Source organism: Tenrec ecaudatus, chromosome 16 (assembly GCF_050624435.1).
Source record: "Tenrec ecaudatus isolate mTenEca1 chromosome 16, mTenEca1.hap1, whole genome shotgun sequence".
NCBI lineage: Eukaryota > Metazoa > Chordata > Mammalia > Afrosoricida > Tenrecidae > Tenrec > Tenrec ecaudatus.
This window is the reverse complement of record NC_134545.1, coordinates 78,501,394-78,526,191: the sequence shown is the minus strand read 5'-3', so window position 1 is coordinate 78,526,191 and position 24,798 is coordinate 78,501,394. Positions and strand designations below refer to the sequence as shown.

Below are 24,798 nucleotides of genomic sequence, written 5' to 3'. Positions count from 1 at the left end.
GCCAGTACAACAGTGCTTTCCCCTTCCACCTGAGCCTCAGCAGGACATGTGGAAACTCACAGTGCCCTGGTAGAATCGTGGCGGCTGGACCCAGGGAATACATATATGTAAACTGTCAGTGCACAGCTGAAGTGGGAAGCCAATGTTTTAGAACACTTGTAGAAAAGCGTTGAGACTCGGGGGGGGGGGGGAGTTTCTGATGAAACTCCCTGAAACTTCTACTAGAGTATGCCAAGGAACAACCCCTTCGCCAAGATGGACAGTTTATAATCCTGAGATGCCGGGCCCTACGCTGCAGTCCTTGTCCGCAGTTCTCGAAACCGTCGCCTGACCACTTGTGGAGGTGAATGACCACATTCTTGCCTCATCCTAGCTCGAAGGCCTCCTCATGATACTCTGATTCATTTTACGGACTAAAGGCCACTGTTTGGCAGGATACGGAGGAAAGGAGACTCAACCAGCAAGTGTCATAAAACACCACACTCCCTGCTATGGAGTCGATGCTGACTCAATGCGACCCTAGAGGACAGGCTCTAACTGTCCCTGGGGTTTCCTGAGAGTGTGACTCGTTTCTACGGGAGTAGAAAGCCTCGTCTTTCTCCTGCAGAGTGGCCGGATGGACCAAACCGCCGACCTTGTGGTTAGCGCCCCAATGCATCACCACTATGCAGGGCTCCTGTCAGATATCCTCTAGGGACCAAGTAATTTTTGTTACTATCCTGGAGATACTAATTTTTATTAGCATCCAAGTAATTTTTATCAGTATCCGAAAATACGAATTTTTATTAGTGTCCTCGAGGTAATTTTTATTAGTTTCCTAGTCGTGTCCAACTTTATTACTTAGATTGTGTGACACAAACTGGTCACGAGGTAGCCATGGGTACAACAACAACAACAACAACAAGTCACGTGCCGGAATTTCCCCCCAACGGGGCCTCTGAAGCTCAAAAACGTGAGACTACAAAGCTGAGCGCTGCTTCTCCCGGGGCTTTCCAACTCAAGTTACTGTGGCGAGAAATTTCTCGAGCCATTTGAGAGTGATCATGTGTGGCTCTCACAAGTTCACCTGTGATGCACCGCTGATGCCTGACCCCACTGGGTCCCAGAACTAACGCTGGATGCGGAGAATAGGAAACCGTTAAACGGTAGGCATGAAGATACATATGAAGTGCAGTTCCTAGAGCCATAGCGTAGTCCTCACGGATGGAGGAAGGCAGAGTTACCAAAGGCCAGCAGAGACGTGGCTCAGAAAGGCGACATGATGGCGAGCAAGGGCTTCTGGGCCGGAGGTGAATTCAGGAGATCTGATGCGCCCAGAGGGAAGGGCTGAGGGGCTCACGGTCAGGCCTGTTTGCTGGATCCTTACGGGTATGGTTGTCATTGGCCCCGTCTTCAACTCCCTCCCCCACACACATCCCTGTAGTACAGGGGTTCTCAACCTTCCTAATGCCGCGACCCCTTTAATACAGTTCCTCATGTTTAGTGACCCTCCCCCAGCCATAAAATGATTTTCATTGATACTTCATAACTGTTATTTTGCTACTGTTATGAATCGGGTGACCCCTGTAAAGGGTCATTTGACCCCCAAAGGGGCCATGACCCACAGGCTGAGAACCACCGATACAGTGACTAGTAATGAAGAAGAGAAAATTTGAAAAGATGTTCGATTCCTATTGCAAAGAAACCTCCACCTGTTTTCACGTATTTTAAAATATCACATTTAAGATCTTCAGTGTTGCTCCTAATTAGAAAATTGTGCTTAAAGACTTGAAATCATACAGAAACATGTGAGTTAAAAAGTAAAGTTTACCATACTCCTTCTACTTGCCCCAACATAAGAACTCTTAACAAGTTGGTTCATTGTCTTCCAGGTTTTCCACACGTAGATAATATTAAAAAGTTGATCAATTAAAAATCAACTTTTTTCATGTAGGCTTCCATAGATCTACCACATCCTTTCTATGAACTCGCTGTCCATGATGTGGACAGAGCGTACTTTCTGAGCTTTGAAGTGACTCCAATTTGTCTCCTGCTGAGAATTTGCGTTTCTGCCTCTGATCGACTTACTCTGATTCTCCATGTTAACAGGATTGCCGGGAGATTCTTAAGTGCACGTAATAATGGACATGAACTTGCAAAGCCCTGCACAATTTATTTAACCAGTTGCCTATTTTGGGACTTATTTTTTTTTTAATCATTAAGAAAATACTGGCACTAGGGGAGAGTGGAGAGGGAAGGGAAAAATGAGGAGCTGATAACAAGGGCTCAAGTAGAAAGCAAATGTTTTGAGAATGATGATGGCAACAAATGTACAAATGTGCTGGACACAATGGATGGATGGATGGATTGGGATAAGAGTTGTACGAGCCCCCAATAAAATGCTCAAAAAAGAAAAAGAAAATACCGGCACTAATAGATTTGCCTACTTGTAGGAGAGGCTTCAAAAGTTCATGGGGACTTTGAGTGGCAGGACAGTGGCATTTTTTCAGAAACTTTTCGAAGCCCCCTTGCATGAGTACAAGGGAAACTGTGAGGTTCAAGACCATTCTCTGTTGGTATTGAATTCAGGATACATTTTTAGGTTTAGAGTTACATCGGCTAGACAGCCAACCCCATACTTCCCGCCATTGAGTCCATTCAAACTTGTAGCAACCCTGTAGGACCAAGTAGAACTGCCCCATAGTTTCCCCAAGGTTGTCAATCTTTGTAGAAGCAGATTACCACAGCTTGCTCCCACAGAGCAGTTGCTGGGTTCAAACTACCAACCTCTCGGTTAGCAGCTGGGCTCTTCACCACTGGACTTCTAGCACTCCTCCATTTACTGGAAATCCACATGTAAATATGGGCAAAGGGGGTTCAAACTGAGCCTTATGTTTGTCTGACTTTGTAGAAATATCAGCGAAGGCGGAAATATTGCCTCTCTGCCGTGTTCCATTCTGCCACTATGTTGCAAGATGTTGGCGAGGCCATTCAGTTTGAAGTCAGCATTGGGAACTACGGTAACAAGTTCGACACGACTTGTAAGCCTTTGGCATCAACGACTCAATACAGCCGCGCCATATTCGATGGTAAGAGTGACTCTAGCCCTTCTGTCTTGTGCACTTTTACAGAGAATGTGCTGCCGGCCAAGAAGCACGCACCACCTTCTCCCGGGGACGCATATGATCCCCAGTATATGGTTAATCAAGAAGCCAGTTGAAGTTGAGTCAACCTTGACTCGGGGCCACTCCAAGTGTGTCGGAGTGTAACTGTACCTCATAAGGTTTTCAAGAGCTGATCTTTTGGAAGTAGATCACCAGGTCTTTCCTCCAAGGTTGACCTCCACATTTTAGTTAGCAGCCAAGAACATGGACCTTTTGTAGGTTCCAGGAACTCCGGAATATGATTAGTGGAAAGGAAAAGGCTGAATGAGGAAGCGAGCCCGGTCGGCGTTCAGTCGCCTGTGCTGCTGGCCAAGCCTGTCGAAGATGTAGGCTCCCTTGCCCGGAGCTGAACCCTCTGCCCAGTTCTGCCTCGGGAATTCATCTGATGGTGAATCTGGTGAACACCAAGCTTCCCGAAAGAGCCCCTCTCTGCCCACCTCTGCCTTACCGGGCCCCGAATCTTAGGGCGAGTAGTTGGAATGGATGGGATGCGGGCTTAGGCACTGGAAAATTGAACTTCTGGTCATTCTTACTCACCAGCACTCCGACCAGCGTTGCCTTGAGGACATCATAACTGCCTTGAACAAACATGAACAGAACATTCCTGCTTTATAGCCCATGAAATGAGTCACCGTAGACTTCAGCGTATGAGAGGACCCTACTGAAGGTCTTGTCAGATGGTTTGACGAGATAGGGAAAAGGAGACTTTCTGGTCCAGGTGTCTCATGTCTTACAGACTTTTTATATAAGCAGTTTTAAAGTACACCATACCCTAGAAAACAGCTCGTTCTTAATCACAATGGTCCCCTAGTCATACCATGAACCCCACTAAAGCTCTTCAAGAACCTTAAGTCATTTTCTCTCACTCCACTTCCAACAAAAATATTTATGTACAATCGCAGAGTCTAAATGTTCCTGATCTCTCATGGCCTCTCCTTTCGGTTTCCCTGTTGTGCAACCATCGCTGATGTTCAGGCGCAGAGCCCGGAATCATTAGCGAGCTCAAGATTGCCCTCAGCTTACGAGGGGATTTGAGAGACATTTTCAAAGCAGGCCCAATGAAAAAGAACTTTGCGCTCTCCCCCAATTGCTTGTTTGGTAAAACGAAAGCAAAACAAAATCCCCCGCGTACTGGGATTAATTCGCAGCCCCGACTGTACAGCTCTTGAATCAATGCGTCGCTTGTGCGAAATGTCTGGTTTTCACTGGCGCTCGTGTTTTTCACCAGGGAACTTCTACTACTACTTGTCGTGGGCCCACACGAAGCCAGTTGTCACCCTGACTTCCTACTGGGAGGATATTAGCCACCGCCTGGATGCAGTCAACATGCTCCTGCTTATGGTGGACCGGCTGGTAAGCTCATCCTGTCTACATCCCCTTAGCACCGGGCGGAGCAAGGGCGACATGAGTTAGGATGCAGGGAAGGGCCCTGGAAGACAAGGCCTCACCATCAAAGGGCAATGAGATCAAGGTGATGTATTTTGTAAGAGGCTGGTTTGGAGGCTGTGTCCAGTTAGGGACCCAGACCCTCCCACCCTGGTTGCTCTGCCGGACAGAGTGCATCATTGTTATCTGTGTGCAGAAGACGGCTCACATCAAATCTACCCTCCAGCCGAAGGAAGAGGAAGAGTGAGGGGAGGGAAGACAATGTAGCAGGCATTTCCCTCGAAGGGAAAACTCCCAAAGTCACACATGATTCCTCCTCTTTTTTCTTGGGCCAGCATCCAGTCATACAGCCATGTCTGACTACAGGGAAGTGGGGGATGCAGCTGTAGACCCTGGATAGGCACTTGCCTAGATAAGATGTCTATTAGTAGGTCCAGGAGGCGAATAGGTTAAATCTACTTTCTGATACTGCTTGTGTGTGCCTCGTGTCGAGCAGAGTGATCCACTCCAACAACAAGCTGAAACCCGCCGTGCTTTGCACTTAGTGCTGTAGATCCCACTGGGGAGGGCAATCGTGACAACCCTGGTTCCTACGCACATGGTGTCAATTTCCCCCCATAGGGTCCTTCACGATTATGTTTGTCTCCAGATCAGAAAACACCCCAGAGCCGCCCATTGTAGTCAGCTGCCGTGTTTCCTGATTCCCCTCCCATTGAGGACGGCTCTTCAGTCGTCCTTTGCTTTGTGTCTTGGATAGTCTGGAAAAGTACAGGCCTCGATCTGTGTGCGGTGTTCCCGCTGGTATACTCTGGACATTTTTGTCACGAGTAACACGGAAGTGATGGTGTGACCATTTCTGGGTCCTGTGTGTGCATGACGTCAGGATAACTGACAGAAGGAGCCCCGGGGGCCACAATGGTTAAGGGCTTGGGTGCTAACTGAAAGAATGGTGGCTTGAACCCACCCAGCACAGAAGAAGGAGCTGGCAAGCTTCTTCATCAAGAATGCATCTATGGATTGTTATAATACCCGTAAGAGCTCCCAATAAAATGTTAATGAAAAGAAGACATCTGGTCCCATTAGGCGTACCAAACGTCAAACCAAGCCCACTAACCCCAAACTCCAAACTCGGTGCCACAAGTTGGTTACATGTTGGGTGGCTTGCCTCAGGCATCAGTTCAAACCCCAACGCTGCGCCATGGGTGAAAGATGAGGCTGACTTTCGAAAAGGCTGAGGGGCCTCTGTCCCTGTGGAAGCCAATGCTGTAGAATCACTTCTAACTCAGGGTGGAGTAGAATGAATTCCTAGGTTTTCTGAGGCTGAAGGGTAGATTTGATGTGAGCGCAAGCCTCATCTCTCTCCCCCAAAGAGGATGGTGAGTTCAAACTGCTGACCTTAGGGTTAGCGACCCAACGTATAACCTACGACACTACTGAGATGCCTGCCTGTGAAGAGGACAGCGAGGCAGTTCTGCTCTGTCACGTGGGGTCACTGTGAGTCAGAGCCGACTCCCTGGCACCCAACAACTGCAGAGCAGGAGGCATGTGACGTCCTTTTGCCTCTTTTTTGTCGCGCTTTGTTGCTGTTTGTGCTGTTGAATCTATTTCAGCACATAGCAACTTGATCGGGCCCAGTAGAGCCGCCCTCCAGGGTTTCCTGGTCTGTGATCTTTGTGGGAACACATCACCACGTGTCTTCTCTGGAGTCCCTGGTGAGTCGGAATCCCTGACCCTTTGGTGATCCGAGAAGCACTCAACCATGTGTCACCCGGGCTGGCTTCATCCCCTGAGTGTGACAATTGTAACTTCTCGGGTAAGGTGGTGTCCATCCTTCTTCAGTTTGTTTGCTCATTGGCTCCTCTACTCGTCAATAACTGCTCCACTTTTTCTTTCCACTTCTTTGTTTTTATTTAGCACTTTATATATTAGAAAGGACTCGTGAATTTTTATTTTACTCAAGAAGATAAATATTCAAAGAAAATAAGATTGCTAGAAATAATTTCATTATTCAGTTTTGATGTTCAAATTGCCCCAGATTTGGTTCAGAGAGAAGGGTTCTTTCAAACTGACTCTCTATTTTTGGACACAAATTTTTTGTTCGTATACTAAAAATATTTTTTTAGTACTTCCTTGATTGTTCATTTTTTTAACTCAAAATGCAGAGTCCTTTCATGGAATATTTTTATGTCTGACTTCTGTACCTCTCTCCTCTTACAGTAATTATTTTTTTATCTTTATTGGGGCTCATAAGGCTCTTATCACAGTCTGTACATACATCAATTGAGCAAAGCACCCTTATACATTCGTTGCACTCATCATTCTCATAATTCACCTTCCACTTGGGTTCCTGGAATCAGCTCGGTTTCCCTTTTTTCCCCCCATCCCCCTCCCTCCCCGATCCCACCCCTGATCCCTTGATAGTTTATAAATAATTATTATATCTTATCTTACACTCCCTGGCGTCTCCCCTCACCCGCCTCCCCATTGCCCATCTCCCAGAGAGGAGGTTACACATAGATCTCCAAGATTGGTTCTCCCTTTCTACACCCCTTTCCCTCCTGGTGTCGCCACTCCCACCACTGGTGTTGAGGGCTTCGTCTGTCCTAGATTCCCTGTGCCTCCAGATCCTCACTGCACCGCCGTATATCCTCTGATATAACCAAATCCGCAAGGCAAGGTAGAATTGGGGTCATGATGATTGGGAGGGGAGGAAGCGTTCAGGAACTAGAGGAAGGTTTTGAGTTTCATTGTTGCTACACTGAACCCTGAATAGCCCATCTCCTCCACACTACCCCTCTGGAAGGGGTGTCCAGCTGTCTACAGATGGGCATTGGGTCCCCATCACGCACTCCCGCTCTTTCACGGTGATGTGATTCTCACCACCACCCCACCTTTGTTGTTGGAGACCTGGTCTCCTCTGTCCTTCACGGTCACCTATGTTGGTGTGCTGCTTCCGTGTGGGCTCGGTTGTTTCTGTGCTAGATGGCCGCTTGTTTGCTTTCAAGCCTTTAAGTCCCCAGATGCTATATCTCTCAGTAGCCGGGCACCATCAGCCTTCTTCACCACACTTGCTTATGCACACTTTTGTCTTCAGCGATTATGTGAGCAAGGTGATCACACAATGATTGTTTTTGTTCCTTTGTATCTGCTACATGGTCCATTCAACACCTTGTATTCGCTTAGGCCATGTGCTTCTTCTCTGTGGGCTTTGTTGCTTCTGAGCTAGATGGCTGCTTGTTTTCCTTCAAGCCTTTAAGACCCCAGACGCTATATCTTTTTGATAGCCGGGCACCATCAGCTTTCTTCACCACATTTGCTTACACACACGTCTGTCTTCAGTGATCATGTCGGGAAGATGGGTATCCTGCAATGACTGTTTAGCAGGGCGAGGTGCTATTGTATTGGGGGATTATGCATGAGGAGGCCCAATGTCCATCTGCTACCCTACTACTGAACCTATAAATATATGCATATAAATCTATTGCCCCCATAATCATAAATTACATATGTACATGTCTGCATTTAGGCTTCTCTGTATGCACTTTGCCTCCTACTTCTTTCCTCTATTTCCTTTCGCTTTCCTCCCGATCCATTACCATGTTTAGCCTTCATTCTGGTTTCAGTAATTCCTCTCAGTTACCTTGCTCTTGGTCACTCCCTACCAGTCCTCCCCTCCCCTCCCTCCTCTGGTTTTGAACCACTCACTGTTCCCTTGTCCCTGTGTTGGGTGACACCTCCTCCCTTCCCCTACCTCCCACACTCTCATGTCCCTCCAGGACCGTTGGTCCTGTTGTTTTCTTCTCTCATTATTTGTCCAGCCTATCTCGTCTAGGTGGACCTGCTGACATAGTAATATGTGCATACAAATGCATATGACTTTGACTGCGCCAAGTGGCGCATAAGAACATGGTTTTGACAGAAGCAACATCGACACGCTGATAAGCAGAAAAGCCACTAACATACAAAATTTACAAGGTAAAAAACAAAACAAATTAAAAAAAGACTAAACAAAAAGATAGCAAATATTAAAAGGAAAATTGCTAGTAGTTCAAGGTCAGTTCGTTGGCCTTTAGGGGTGTTTTCTAGGTGTAGCTTGTGAGGCGCCACGTCCTGGCCCGGAAGACCATCCTTTATACTCCCTCGGGATCCCTTTGCTCTGCTTTCTCCGCTGCTCCATTGCACGCCCCCAGTGTTTGCCTCAGTGTGGCGGGGTCAGCTCAGTCGCACATCCCCCATTGTGTCTCAGGTGCTGTCCCGTGTAGGGCCATGTGTTGGTGCAGGATGTCGCATCTCGTAGTGTGGCCAGCTGAATGGTCCTCTCTGTATGATGGGCCCTTCTAGCTGGTCTATCGACCTTGGGCTTGGTGGACCCAGGTATACTCCACTATGTCCTTTCTCCTTCTTTTGTTTCAGCTTCCTTCTGGATGTGGTGTGGTGGGTCAGTTCCTTTCCCACTCCAGACGATCTATTTTTGTTTTCTGGTATTCCCTTCGAGTGTGGGGGTCGGCCTAATTCTGGTTTGGGCCAGCGTGTCGTCCAGCCTCTTTGTGTAGACCTCTGTACTCTGCGTTGCCCTCCTTGTTTGGTGTGTCATGGTGGGGTCCGTATGCATGTTCCAGATCTGTGGGGACACAACCGATACTCTCCCCCGGGTGGGTTAGTACCCTGCCCCCCGCTACCATCCATTCGGATTCTCCCCCTCCAGGTTCTCCCTCTCCCTGCCCCCCTACTCCTTCTTTATGATGGGCTTTCATGTACACAAGTATCAGATGAAGCAATGGAAAATATTTCGTTGTATTCATAATAATAATAATTACTGTAATTATTATTATTATGAATACAACGAAATATTTTCCATTGCTTCATCTGATACTTCTGTGTCAGCCCTGGAATTCCCATGTCTCCAAGGAGTTGTGTTTCCTTTTCGTGGGAAATGACATTCAAAAGCCCAAATCGGGGCACTAGACATGCTTACTACTCCGAGAGGCTCCCTGCTTCTAGGCCTTCCCCGCAGCCAACCTTGTACAGCTCCACACGTGTGGATGGACGGATGTCGATAGCTACTGACTTACTGACGGTCGGGGTTTGTAAGAACCTCTCCAAATGCCAGCCCAGTAACTGTAACGTTTATTCCACTCTGTCCACTTTCTGTATTTCTGACTCGTCTCCAACACGGAGAAACTCCACTCCTGGTATCCTTGGCATGCTGACTCATTATCCAATCCTGAACTCCACCGCTCAGAGAAGCGACGGCACTGTTGGAACTTGATATGTTTATGACGGGCTTTTTGGTCTTTAACCTGAGGATGTGTAGATGTTGTGTGTAAAATTTGCATAGGTTCTCGGTAGTTATAAGATTTATGTAAAGTGTAGTTTGAGTCATTTGCTTTCGGAGATAGTCAACTTCAGGCTTCTTTTTCTCTGAGCCTCACTGATTATACTTAACTTATTTTTTCATATGTAAATATGTACGTGGTGTTCAAAGTTCCAAATGGGGAAAACTTATTTGCTGCTTAAAGATAATCAATGTGGATGACAATCTGAAGAAAAATAAATGGCACGATGCTTGGGGAGTGCTCTCAAGGGGGAAGAACTTCTGATATCTTTGCTAGTAAGCTTTTTAGTATATTTTCCTCACAAACAAGAGTAAGCCCAGGAGTAATGCAATATAAGGTCACCAAGCTCAATGATCGATTCTTTCTTCTTCCTCCAACTTCTTCAGCAATCAAACATCGAGGCTCTAAAATCAGGACTGCAAAGTAAAATTCCTACAAACCAGCTGGACGAAGTATGGTGGAAGCTGATAGATGAAGTTATAGAAGACACAAGGTATTATGCTCTTGTTTGTGATGCAGAATTCCTAGTTCTGCTCTCCTCCCGTAAACTACCTGTGGCCCTAGAATGGTATGTAGTGTTGGCCTGAAAAGAGAATTCAAACTCTTCAAGCTTCTTCTCAAACCTCAACGTGAAAGGGTAGAACTGCCCCTTCTAGGTTTCCAAGACTATAACTCTTTTTAAAAAAAATCTAGAGATACATTTATTAAGTCTTAAACAGGACAAAGACAAAAGACATGTCGCCCAGAGCAGGGAGGCCATCCTCACGGGACCTCCAATGTTGGCTACTTAAATAGGTCATGGAAAACACAGGAAACTGCCGCCAGATCATGACTGGTGACAGCTCAACTCCCACAGCATAACTCGTGATGGGAGTAGAGCGCTTCTTCTTTCTCCAGCCAAGCAGCCAGTGGATTCGAAATGCTGACCAGGCAGTTAGCAATCCCACGAACGGGTCACCCACGACACCACCACGGTTCCTTAGTCAAGCTTGGTGAGCAGTCTTTCCTGGGGGTCCCCTGGGCACCCCCAGGAAAAACTCCACTTTTTGATGGGGTAGCAATTCTAAAGCAGAAGAGGAGGAGGCTAAGCCTGGCCTCCCTCCAGAAAGCGCCTCTTCTGGCAGCCTTGAGGGCAAGGAGTCCAAGGGAAGTGTAGCCCAGGTCTCTTCTGCTTCCCGTCTGTCCGTCCGTCCGTGTGTGCCCACCAGCCCTGTAGAAAGTCGACGGCTGGCTCCCACCAACAATGAGACCCAGAGGCGGAGCATTCTCCACAATGCTCCTAATTCATAAATTTATTTTTAGAAATAATATTTCCACTTGTTCTCTTACTGTATCATGCCTAATGGCTAGTCTGTCCCAGCCTCCACTAAGTGAAAATAGGAGTCTGGTTGGGCAGGAACCAGAGGGCTTTCCACGACGCTGACTTGGGAGAGCAGCTCAGCTCTTCTGGCCTTTGGAAAGCAAAGGGGAAATGATTCATTTCAAAGTCATTTTAAATATTGACCAAGAGAGTGGTAGACGGGTAAGCTCCAAAGGTAAAGAATCTCGAGTCCTCACTGTAAGCACCGCGGCTGTTTTGCTGTTGGTCCAGTGCCCTCCGTCTTCCTATCTTCTTGTGCCTTCTAGTGGCTGAAGTTGGTAACTGACACGTAGCTGGCATAGGAAATACCTTGGGATCCTGTTTGAGTGTGTTAGAAGTGGGTCCTGGGGATCATCTTTTGCCGTCTCCTCATTTTATAGATGGGAAAACAGAGTCCCCCAAAGCGGAACTGCCCCGTTGGATATGCAGAGTCAGATTTACCCATGTAGTCCCTCTTCCTGTGACTCATTTCTCACAGTCACCTCTGTGGATTGAGGGGCTCACTTGTGACTTGTATAGATAGTCTGTATGTATATTTTTTGCCTTAAAGGATCAGTGCAGGGACTTAATCCTTCAAGTGTCATCTAAATTATTAATGTCACCAAATAAAAATATTTTCTCATGACTTTCATATGGGAAATGTCTGCCAAATGTAAAATTTACCAAGCAAAGCCACAAACATGCCTGTTTGCACTTGTGATGTAAGTTGCTTTTGGAGAATCAAAGTGGAATGTTTGAGCTTTCTGTAGCAGGGAATTTGATCCTTATGGGAAATCCCTCCAGGATTCCTATCACTGAAGAATACCTGGAAATTGTAGGTAGGGAGAATATGAGGAGAACCTTCTGATCTTGGTGACCTCGACACCCTGGACGCCCATCACCTGTCATGATGGAGGGCAGCCCAGGCAGCAGAGGGTTGATTCTGGCCCCAGGTCTGCTATTGCCCATGATCTTTGTGGTGTCTCCACTACACTTGCCAGTTCTTCTTGGGAATTGGGGTGTGGCCCACAGAAGCGGTTCTTCACCGTTTTTAAACTCACGGGCCCCTTCGAGAGTCTGTGGCAAGGAGGGTCACAATGAGAATGAAGTGATCACAGTGACAGCGCTCCTTAAAGAGGACTGTGCAGCAGGCTGGAGTCTACATCCTCTCTGGCTGCTCATTCCTTTACTCCCCACAGCAGCCCCCAAAGGTAGATATTACTACCCCAAATTTGAAAACAGAGACACAAGAGATGAAGCAGCTAATTTTGTCAGGCTCGCACAATTAATAAAGGAGGGAGGCAGGATTGGTTCTCAGGGCATTGGCCCAGAGCCTGAGTTCTTCCTCAGTCCCACTGCATGCTGGTCCAGGCACACACTCTTCTTCAGAAGGTCTAAGGACGCACAGACTTCCTACCCATGAACCGCCCTAGGTCCCCAAGCTAATCCCCTTCAATGAGTGATAGCTAATCTCCCAGCCGCTCAGTCACTTCGTGGGTCTCTACGGTGATTCAAAGACTCCAGGGAAGGGAAGCTCTAGTACTCTCCGCCACTGCTATGTTTCCACAGTCTTTCCGGTCACTCCAGCGACCTTAGGCCAAAGGCAAGGAATTGCTTTGGGATTTTAATCCTCTTGCCTTCCTCTTAAGAGTTCCCCCGACCCAGTGCTATTGATTCTAACTCACAGTGACTCTGCAGGACAAAGTAGAACTGCCCCCGGAGAGTTTCCAGGGCTGCCAATCAGGGGTAGGGAAGGAACATGGAACCTACGGGCCCCGTAAGGCTTGCAAAATCATCAGAGCCGGCTGACATCACGTGCCTCACTGCAGCGAAGCCGCCCGCTCCAGCCATCACTTGAGGATGAGTTCATTACATGTTTGCCAAGCACAGCGGGCCGGCTTTTAAAAGGGGTCCTGTTGGAGGGCTCGTGAATGTTCAAACTGTCCAAATGGCCCTTGGCAGGGGAAAAAAAAGTCCCTCACCGCTGCTATTCATCAAACGGACCCCCTCTCCCCGATGCAGGGACAGGGACGGTGGGTCTGAGCCGGCAATCTTTTGGTTTGCAGCAGGGGGCCGAACCCCTGTGCCCAGCAGGGCTCCTAGAGCCCTTGCTGATTTGAGTGGGGGGGGGTAGCCCTCGAGTTGATTCCACTCGTGGTCACCGTGTGGAAAACAGAACCCAGGGAGGCCTCGTCTTGGGCCTTCCTCACAGTTGCTAGGTGTGATCCCATTGTTGTAGCTTGGTGTAGATCCATTTCAAGGTCGCATGATGTCCTTCCCCAGGGACTGGTCCCTGCTGATAACTTGTCTAAACTGCCTAACCCAAAGTGAGAGGAAATTCCAGGTGGAAGGCCTGCTCTGCTAAGGCCATGGCCATTTAGGAAAGAGCCCCTTAGGTGTGCAAGCTGGAAAGTGAACATAAGTGAATTGGACAGTTCTGAAGCCCTAACTTTCCTGTTGAGGTAGTTAGTGTACCAACCTGGTCGATAAACACATGTGGGGTTAATTGAAGGGTGGAGGGATAAATGGCTCGGTGAGCCTTGCCTTTGTAGTTCTTGGATCTCTCGCTTTCTGATGGTTGGACCAGGGTGCAGCTGCTTTAGCCAGTTCCCTGCTTCAGCTGGCAAGGCTCACTTCCTGCAAAACATCTCTGAGGAGAAGCCACATGGACCTACCCCAATGCAGCCCTGGGTGCTGGAGCAGCCATGTGGAGACCCCTGCCAGCGCTGAGATGCTTACACATTTACTGACTCGGCTTTCCTCCTGCAGTCAACGTCATTGCGTGTGTTTTGTGAGATGGAGGAGGACTTTGTGGATTGGCGTCGGACATATGGGTTCATGTTGGACTTGTGGGCTTGGTCAGCACTGGGTTGGGATGTTTTCTTGATGTGCATGTAACCTTTATCTAAAACTCTCTTTTATAAATGAGTTTCTGTGGATTTGTTTCTCTAAAGTACCCAGACTAACACACCTGTGTCTTTCTCTCTAGATACACTTTGCCACTTGCAGAAGGAAAACCTAACATCACAGTCCTCGATACTCAGATCCAGAAGCTACGATGCAGGTCTCTCTCTCAGATACACGAGGCAGCCGTGAGGATGAGGTCTGGAGACGCAGACATGAAATTGAGTGAAGTGGAGGACTGGCTTCATAAGTTGATGCAACTGTCTGAAGAGGTGGGCCTTGGAGTCTCCTTGAACATGGCCTGTTAGGGACTGGCGTCAAGGAGGGGTGCGATTGAGGAGTCTAGAGCATTATTTTGGCTATTAAGCCAATCTGAGGGATGATGAAATGAAGGGATTACAGGATCGGGAGTGTGTCATGGGGCTGGAAGTCACTGACGTCAGGAGAGAGGAATTCTGCGTTGGTAACTGATCTCTCTTGGAAGAAGTAAGGCCAACGTGTTCCTTAGAGACAAGGATGGCAAGACTTTGTCTTCCATACCCTGGACACGTTAGGAGGAGAGGCCATTCGCTGGAGAAGGACATCATGTTTGGGACAGTGGAAAGGCGGCAAAAAAGAGGAAGGCCCTCGATGCGATGGATTGACCCAGTGGCTGCAACCATGGGCTCGGGCAGAGGAACCATTGTCAGATGGCACAGCACCGGGCAGTGTTTCGTTCTGTGGTGCATGGGGTCGCTAAGGGTCATAGCTGATGCCCTGGCACCTACCAACTACCACAACTGCTCTGGGATGGTAAATAATCCTTATCATGGTCCAGTCAGAAAATATTCCAGGTCAAGAGCTGGAGTGGCAGACCCATAGAACGTGAAAACGCCCGCTTTGGTCGGAGTGGGCAGGAGCTGGATGGCCGTCCGAGCTGCTCTAGCTGGGTCTGCTCAGCCGGATGGCTGCCGGTGCTTCCAACGATGCTGGAATGACGTGGTGGTTAGCTCCCTGGGACTCAGTGCTCAACTCCGTGACCTACCTGGCAGAGTGGCACTGCCGGACAGGGTTTTCCAGCTCTCGCGGATTCTCCAAGGGAGGAGAGGGCCCGGTCTTTCTCCCACAGGGAGGAGGCCTGGTGGCGTAGTGGTTACAGCCTGGGCTGCCATCAGCGAGGTCCGAAGCTTGAAACCACGGGCCACTCTGTGGGGCGAGAGATGGGCTTTCTGATCCTATAAAGAGTTACCTTCTCAGAAACTCACACGGGCAGTTCTACCTTGTCCTCCACAGTCAGCATCGAATCGATGGCAGTGAGGTTTTTTTTGGTTCTCCCAAGAAGCACTGGGTGTGCTCAACCTGCCAACCTTCAAGTTAGCAGTTGGCCCTTGCCCAGGGCTTAATCCAGGGCTCCGTAATAGGGGAGGGAAGAGAAGCGGCATTTCATCAAAGACCCTCAGAGCTCAGTAGGTGGGGCTCGGAGCAGATGAACCTGGCCCTCTGCTTCCCCCATCCCTTTGGCCAGCTGGCTGCAGCCTGCCTCCGGGCCCTGCTGCCTCCCCAGAAGCGCCACTAGAATAGGTGAGTCTCAAGAATTTGGGACACAGCGCTAACTGTCGTGTTTCTCTGCCAGTTTGATCTGCAGCCCCTTTAGTCCGGCAACATGTAGACTAATCCTAGCTTTCCATCCTTCTCTGCCCCTCGGCGGGAGCAGCCGCAAAACAGCATGCCTGACATCATCATCTGGATGATCCGGGGAGAGAAAAGACTGGCCTACGCGCGCATTCCGGCCCACCAGGTTCTCTACTCTACCAGCGGTGAGAGTGCGTCTGGCAAATACTGTGGGAAAACCCAAACCGTCTTCCTGAAGGTAGGCCTCTTCCTGCCTGTGCGCCTGAAACGCTTAGGGGCAAACCCGTGTCTCCGAGAAGGGGCTGCTCTGTAACTGACTGATCATTGGATTAAGACGATCCTGATCAATCCTAGCGCCTTCTGGTTCCACCTGCTGGGCCAGGAAGGTCACCGAGGACACCTCGGTAGACATCTGTGTGACATTAATATTAATTGGCATTGCGAATGTTTTCTTTCTCTGATGAGAATTTTCCCTTACTTGTAACGTCTTCTCCAAAGCAAATACCTTTCTTTCCTTCATTCTAGTGAATTTTGGGGAAGGAGGAAACAAGAGAAGCTAGTTTGCGGGACTCTTTTAGCCCATGGTGTCTATTACCTTAATCAAAGAGGTACTCGCCTTGGAAAGTTCTGAATATGTTTAGTCATGGTCTCTGTTGTGAACGCCTGGTGAAAGCTACAGGCCATCGCCTCCAGAAGAATGCCCGTGAGACATTTATTCAAGTTTCTGAAAATGTTTCAGGAGCTTTAAAAATCCTAAGTCCACCACAGGCCATCCCTCCCCTGCATTCAGAAGTCGGCTTTAAGCGTGCATATGGAGAACCCACGGGGGCCTGGGGCTGCAGACAAAGACATGGGAAGGATTCCATCTGCACATTTGACATCTTCCCCCGGGCCACCCCCACTGCGGTCTTCTATTCTTCAGAGTCCGGAGAGAAAGGCTTGAGAACAAGTGGAACCAGGGCCGCATGTTCTCTCAACACAAGGAGCGCTCTGACAGCTTTCAGCGCCCTAGACCATTGGGCGTGTCCACAAAGGTTTTGAAGGCATTTAATAGACACTTTGCTTCTCACTCAGGAGAGGGGAAATAGAAGTGCCATGATGGTCTTCTCTCAAGTGTCTCCAAGCCTCCCGAACACCCATGGCCATCGAGTTGACCCACGGTGATCCACAGGGGTTCTGACTCATAGTGATCCAAAGGCTATAAGTCTTTACAGGAACAGAGAACTTCCACTTTCTCCTGAGAAGCAGCTGGCGCATTTGAACCACCTACCTCGTACTTACCCCTCCAATGAGGAACCCACTCCTCTACCAGGGCTCTGATTCACGTGCCTCTCAGTGGAATAGATCTTACTTAAGACAGCACTTCGGTTAAAATGGACTTCAACTGTGGGTGGAAATGGACTCATTCATTCCTAAGACTTCAGAGTGGATGGGAGAGAAGATTAGCGTGGATTCTCTGTGAGCTTTGGCAACTTAGATTAGGGGACCGGCAGCCGAAGGCTCTCTGTATTGGGAACCCTGTCCGTGCTTGCGTTACCCAGTCTGGACTGCCAGTGCTTTAATTCAGTGGCTGCTTAAAGATCACCCAGGACCTCAGAGAGCTTTTGCTTATGTCACTTAATCTTCATTTTCATGGAAATCAAAATAGACACATTTTAAATCTTGGATTAATTAGTTTTAAAATAACAATAACAAGTTCAACATGTGCGTTCACAAGTTACATATTGTCGTCCAATGTAACTTTAAAAAAAATCATTGTTTTAACAGAAAGAAACCAGATGTTCATTTCTCCTTCTGCATTTACTCTGCATTTCATATATGCATCTGCATTTAATATGCTTTTTTTTCAGTTGAAGTATATGAAGAGGCTGCCTGTGGGTTTGTGGCTGGAAATGGGAGAGTAATTTAATAACCCTTTCAGGTCATGGTGGGTGGTCAGTTTTGCTACCACACCAAACTAAAGAGGTAGTAGTTTTTAAAGGGTTCAACCTGGTGACTCTGAACCCCATCATTAAGCAGCTGCATTCAAATCCATCTCAACTGAAACCCAACCAAAGCCAGGTCCGGTGGTCTCTCTGGCACTTGGAGTGGCTCTCTCATCCATTCATTATTTTGGAGCATCCAGCCTTGAGCGATTGGAAACTGGGCTCACTGAAGCATGGCGCTCTTCTTAAGGTTGACCTTGACCATACAAGACACACATTAAGAGCCCACTGGTTAAAATCACCACCCTGCTTCTCAGAAATGATATAGTGGCAGCTATCGGTCTCACTGGGGCAAGTTTTCTAAAATGCTAATGTTTTCTCCAAAGCTTCAATGTCGTCGTTGTCAGCAGCGACAAATAAAGTCCGTTCTTCTTCATGAAGTGACAAGCTCATTTTATGTTCAAGTCCATTCTGCCCTCCACCCAAGTTTGAACAGTTTCTCCCAGTCAGTGTTTCAAGTAAAAATAATATTTCATTACAATGAGCAAAACAACTCATTAATTCAGCTTGCAGCTCAGACCATGGCACAAGGGTGTCTCTGCAAGACCACCTCAGACTCAGCCTCTGAAATCTCGTCAAAGCTTTTGTACCATTTGCTCACACTACACAGTCAAAGTACTCACGGTCAAAAGGTAATGATAGATTGTTTTTACTGCTTCATCAAGAACATCCTTAGGTAAAACTGACAGTCTGGATTTCTTTTTATTTTTTACACTGAGAATGAATATAGTTGCAAAGAACCTAGTTGCTATTGGTACAATTTACTGCCACTGCCTTGATTGACCTATTAAGCCAGCGGTTCTCAAACTGGGTCGCGACAACTTTGGGGTCAAACGACCCTTTCACAGGGGTCACCCAGTTCATAACAGTAGCAAAATGACAGTGATGAAGTAGCAATGAAAATCATTTTATGGTCGGAGGGTCACCACCACATGAGGAACTGTGTGAAAGGGTGGCGGCATGAGTTGAGGAAGGTGGAGAACCCCTGTCCTGAGCCATCAGGAATTGTACCCACTATGGCTTTGTGGCAGTAGCGCAAATGGCATGACTGTAAACAGACGTGTAGCATCTTCCCATTAGGAATGAAACTCCTTGGAGCCCCGGGGACCTCCTGGAAAGTCTTTGAGGCTCCTGGGGGTCTCTCTGTGGCCTGTGCTTTGAGACCCACTGCTTCCGTTGCTCCTTTCATCTATACTGTAAGCTCGTTTGCAAATGTTTTGAGCCAGCAAACGTAGCATTTGACTGGTGAGAGCAGTGCTTAGATTTTCCATTTGCTTTCACATCACGGCCCAGTCGGTGTGGTGCCCAGGGTAACGTGTGATTTGGCATCTGACAGTACCCACAGGAGAAAAGCAACGGGCCCCGGGTGCCTGCGGAGCTGCGTGTGAACATCTGGCTGGGCTTAAGTACTGTGGAGAAGAAGTTCAATAGCTTCGCCGAAGGAACCTTCACCGTCTTTGCTGAAATGGTACGGTGCTTTGGTTTGCTTGTTTTTATTGGGATCCCCCTCTTTTCCTTTGGGGGGACTACTTTTTAACTTTTCATTCTTGGGGAAAGTATTCATTTCCATCAGCAACCTTCCTCCTCACCAACCCTGGAGATCTCACTGGAGGAGTCTTGCATTAGAGAGACTGGAAAAGCTTGCCTTGGGATTTTGCTGTCAATGTTGGGATTCATCCACGAGTGATTAATGACTTTATGTCAATAATCTCAGAGAGGACAGTCACCCTGACCTCACCAGCAGTCGTAAAAGGGTTTCTCTTCCAGCTCTCAGCACTGGGACACCAAGTAGAGATCTACCAGGGACTGCTTATATGTGTAGGGACTTGTATGTGTAGGGACTTGTATGTGTAGGGACTGCTTGTATGTGTAGGGACTTGTATGCTTGTATGTGTCGGAACTTGTATGTGTCAGGACTGCTGGTATATGTATGGACTTGTATGTGTATGGATTTGTATGTGTCTGGACTTGTATGCTTGTATGTGTAGGGACTGCTTGTATGTGTATGGACTTGTTGCTTGTATGTGTCGGGACTGCTTGTATGTGTATGGACTTGTTGCTTGTATGTGTCGGGACTGCTTGTATGTGTATGGCATAGGTATGGACGCATGCCTCCAGTGACCCAGGAACAGGGGCTGGCGAGAGTGTCTGACCTTGAAGCCAGTCAGGTGAAGCCTCAGATGGGCTGTCTGCACAGCAAAGAAAAGTCTACCTGACTACTTTTAGATCAATAGAGATTACTTATTGTAAATTCATTGATTGGAAAACCCACTTTATTGAAAGAAAAAAAAACAACAACAACCCACAGGATTCCTGGCAATCAAACCGATTGGGGGAAAAAACTGTTTTTAACTTGTAAAGTTAAAAGCAGAGATATTTTTGATTTGTGCTTTTAATGCATTGTTTGAGCTCACAGCACTTCTTGGGTGAGATGTACTAGATGAGTGCCAGTGGATGGCTCCTGACCATTCTCAGATGAGTTATATTCCGCAGCTGGGTCTTTGTGTGCAGAGCAGGAGAGAGAGGCCAATGTCCGTGTGTTTAATCTAGCCTGTGCTCCTGGGACCCACCCCGGTGGCTGTCAGCTGGCTCCTTTGGAACTGTGCTTCCCATCTGCTTGCTTGGCAGGAAGACACATGGCCACTGTTTCGTTTGCATTAATTCAGTGGTACCCAGCACATAGTAGGCCCCAATAAATATGTATTGAATGGATAAATTAAAAACATGGCAGGATTTATGCATTCGTCTACCTACCTAACCAGTCGGTCATCTACCCATTCAGCATGTGTCAAATTGTGGCTTCATGCCAGGGGCTGAGTTGGGTGCTGAAGAAAATGAAGAAGCGATAGCCTGGCCTTTATAGATTCCCGGTCTATACAATGAATATAAAACGGGTCTCTTGTTAAATATGTAGGCTCCTGAGATCTCCCCAGGAACTCTGATTTTCGAGAGTCAGTTAAGGGATGTAGGGGCAGCGTGAGCCACGGTCTTAGAACCAATAGAACACGGGGGAGGCAGACACAAGAAGGGCTGTCCATATAGCGAAGGCTGGGGGTGCCAATGGAAAGAAGTAGAGGGTGTGCTGGGTATCCAGCCAGCTGAACAGTGTGGCATGGGCACATCAGGGCACACTTATGGGAGGCTTATGTCCGAAGAATTTCTTGATGTCCCCTGGCCTCTGAGCTTGGTCGTGGGGCTAAATCCAGAGATGCTTGCCCCGGGGGCAGAGCGGCCCATCCAGGGCTCGCTTCTATTTGCCCTCTTTCCTGATGGCCCTGCACAGAGCAGAGCTGGAGCTACAGCTCTGGTACAGAGATTCCCCAGCCATTTCCGTTCTTGTGTGTGTGTCCCCACCCCCACCAGGTTCTAGCAACCTGCAAGCATCTGTAAACAAAACAAAACAAAAAAGAATGCCCTCACTGCCACCGAGTCCATTCTGACTCACAGTGACCCCGTGTAGTTTCTGAGGCTGTAAGTATCAGTAGGGGCACATGAAGCACAGTCAGAGAGATTGTACAATAACAACAGACACAATAACAGGAATCGAAATTTTACCAAGCTCAGTCCTCCTGATGGCTCAGAGGGTAGAGCAGACTTTCTAGACTGATCAGTTTGAACTTAGAAGTAAATGCCTTATAAAGCAGTCTGCTATGCCCACTAAACTCTCTTCCAGTTTGGGATTCAATAGAGACTTGGAGCTAAAGCACCTTCATGTCCCTTGACTTCATCTGCTGATTCAAGGCCTCAGTTCTCTGCACAAATCCCCCCTCCACAAATGTCTGGCAGCCTCTGTGTGCTTGCTCCTGAATGCTCTTTTCTTGTCCTGCCTCTACTGGTTAAAAGTCATAGCTATGATGTCACCCGAGGCTCATACTTGTGCAGCTGCTGATGCCGTTCTCCATCCCAAGGTTCTTGCCCAAACTTTACTGGAATGATGCTGTCTTTCAAGCAGAGGTGGTTGGAATGTCTGTTCCTCTATTCTATGTCCGTATCCCTTGGAAACAAAGCAGCTGTACATATACCCCTGTGTCTCAAAGCCCATCACAGCATCTCCTTTTGCTTCTTGTCCTCATGACCCAGAGCTGATATCAGGGACAGTTACCACCCTGCCATTGTGATCCCGGTTTCCCATCAATCTGCTCAGACCTCCTCCCTGTTCCTTCACAGAAAACTCTGCTGCAGCTTATGCGACTCCCCTTCAGAGAAGTGCTTCATCACAGATAAGGGCAAATATCAGCTTGGCCACAACAGGGACACACACCATCCTGGTAAATCGCAAGCTGTCTGATGGTTCACTGGTGAACCACTGTAGATTTAAACATTTTAACTTAGAAATGAGTGCCTCCTCAACCGGAGCTTTCCATTGCCCCCGAGCCAGCTTCCAGAAAGGCCTTGGTCTATTTGTCATCCCCCAGAAAGGATGAGGGCTCATTACACTCAGCTCTCAGGGACATTCAGGTTTCAGAAGGGTTATTGATCGACTGGGGACATATCCCATCAATTATAGTATTAATGATGTAGGGACATGCACCCCAGGTTTCAAGCAGTAGACTTACAAATGGACTTTTAGAAGTCCGTATGTTCACAAAGACTTTTAGAGACTCTTTGAAGATCGGGTTTTGGAGAACTATTTGGAGCTTTAAAAATAATCATAGAAATCACTAGCATGATAGATCCTTGTTTACAAAGCCCTTGTCACAAATCATCTGTGTCCTTGAGTTCCAGAACAACACTGAATGATACCATCTGCCGTTCGCAGATAGGGACACTGAGCTTGGCGGAAGGTGAATGCGGTATGGAACCCGCCTCGTCAGTATGCAGCCCAAGTGAGACCCGTACTTCCGAGTAGGACGCTTCCTTTCGATCATTGCCAAGCCCAGGTCTTTGACGGACTTGAAAATCCACGAACTGGCTTTCATTTCTTGCTCCCTGATGGTGTTTCTCCCATTTTGTTGATTTTTGATAGTACGAAAATCAAGCTCTCATGTTTGGAAAATGGGGCACTTCTGGACTGGTGGGTCGTCACAAGTTTTCTGATGTCACAGGAAAAATAAAGCTCAAGAGGGAATTCTTCCTGCCTCCCAAAGGCTGGGAATGGGAAGGAGACTGGATAGTTGATCCCGAAAGAAGGTAAGTGCTCCATTTTCTAAGGGGGGAAAAAAAACAATGAAACTCCCCCCTAGAAAATGCTCATTTTAAAGTCACATTTACAGAACACTCACTATACATGCTATCGAAAATTGAGAGCTGTCCTCAAGGCCCAGTAATGAATGAGACAAATGTATTTAAAAAATACCTTATAGCTGACAGGTATCAAGAAGGTATTAGGTGCTAATGGACCAGATGTGAGCTGCACCCCAGCATCATCTTATTTAATCTGATAATACCCCAATAAAGATGATGCCGAGAATTAGGAAGGGTCTACGACATCACCCGATTTGCAAGCTAACAAAGTAGCCCGCCATAGTTTCGTGGGTGCTAGCAGAAGACAAAGGACTCTTGTGCCCACACCAAGATGCTCCACTTCCTTGGACCTCCATTTTCAGGGACAAGAAGACAATTTCCAGTGACTAGGGGACAACCAGGTGAGCCTGCCTATGCGGTGGGTTTCAGTGCAGGAGAAAAACTTCGGGTAACCCAGATATTTTGCTGTGGGCATGCCTGCCCTTTGCTCTCTCTTCCAAAGCGCTCATACAAACGTCCTTGGAAAGATAGTCTGTAGCAAAAGCAGTCAATGTCTCTGTTACAGGATACACAGAAATGTAAGAGAATTGTAGAGCATTCCTTCCCTCAGATAGTCAATTTAGCTCTACTGTATTAATAAAGAAAAGGATACCTCAAGACACTAAATAACTTCTCCAATGACACTTCACTTGTAGATGGTGTCAAACCCACACCCACTGCCACCGACTCAACCCGGACTTAAAGTGATCCCAGAGGGCAGAGATGTATCACTTTGGGTTTCTGAGGCTGTAAATCTTTACAGGAGCAGAACACCTCATCTTTCTCCTGCAGTGTGGCTGGTGGCTTCGAACTACTCACCTTGCGATTAACAGTCCAGAGTGTAATCCACTTTGCCACCAGAGCTAGAACTAAAGCTCTGGTCTGGGTTGGACTCTAAAACCAGAACTTTTTAACTATTACGTTGGAATGCTTGTAAGAAATAGTAGAGGGTGCATTCTAAGTGGACAAAGTTTATAGTACTTGAAGTATAGCTCAATAAAGCATGACGTACAAATGGTTAACCCTTCAACCAACAGTAGAGGAGACCAGCATGTTTCCCTGCAGACTGGGGAAACCAGAGCTTGGGGTGTCTTGGTTCCCAAGGGTTGCAGAAACTTTGAACCCCTTCGTTTCTTCAACTCCGAAAACTGGAGTGTGAAGGAAATGAGTGTAGCAAGTTGCATCTTAAGGTCACAAGCTTCGAGTTTGATTCCCCTGTCAAAGATGTTTCTTGACCCCACTAGCTAAGGAGAGGAGTGGGGTCACCGGGTGTGCTGAAGCACAAGTTTGCATAACTCCAAAGAGCTGGCTTTGCCTGAGTTGAGGGCAGGGGTGTGGTGAGCAGGGATTTACACTGGACAGAGATTAAGTGAGGCAGGGTAGGGACAGGGCAGGGGGAGAGTGATTGAAAAGCAGCAGGTCAGACCATCAAGGCTAGAGGGGACCCAAGGCTAGATGTGTCTGCCAGAGCTTCGAGTCTCCTTCACCGGAGCCCAGAACTGCGGTGGATGAGCCCCATTGCTACCAGCAGTTGGGACTCTGTTTCCTTTCCAGTGCTTGAGTCTAGGAGAGGAGATGGTGGGAAAAGAGGTAGAGACGGCAACGGGAAAAGGAACCTCGTTTGAGAGGCTCCCTGGCAGAAGCCTCAAGTCCAGCTTGGAGGCCCTAAAGCTCTTCCCTATGGGTTGTCAGAAGAGCTACAAATCCAAGAGGAAAGTTGGCATGGCTGAGAGTCAGTAAGGATTTCTCCAGTGCCCCAAAGGAGTTAGGAGTCTGAAACGAGCTGGTTTGGCCATCTCCCTAGAGACGGTCCAGAAATCAGAAACTCCGCCCTTCGGTTTGTGTTACGTAGACCAAGCAAACTGAGGGTA

The 24,798-nt window shown here is 47.8% G+C and overlaps 1 protein-coding gene across 2 annotated transcripts in view; it reads left to right on the top strand.

Annotated features, from left to right (window-relative positions):
- MYOF (myoferlin) overlaps positions 1-24,798 on the top strand; it is a 167,572-nt gene that overhangs the window by 87,689 nt on the left and 55,085 nt on the right. For both annotated transcript variants that reach the window (XM_075534852.1, XM_075534853.1), the window contains exons 20-26: positions 2,891-3,068; positions 4,372-4,496; positions 10,252-10,358; positions 14,194-14,380; positions 15,802-15,957; positions 19,041-19,172; positions 22,671-22,834. In XM_075534852.1, coding sequence (XP_075390967.1) covers positions 2,891-3,068; positions 4,372-4,496; positions 10,252-10,358; positions 14,194-14,380; positions 15,802-15,957; positions 19,041-19,172; positions 22,671-22,834 — 1,049 coding nt within the window. The remainder of the gene's footprint in view (positions 1-2,890; positions 3,069-4,371; positions 4,497-10,251; positions 10,359-14,193; positions 14,381-15,801; positions 15,958-19,040; positions 19,173-22,670; positions 22,835-24,798) is intronic.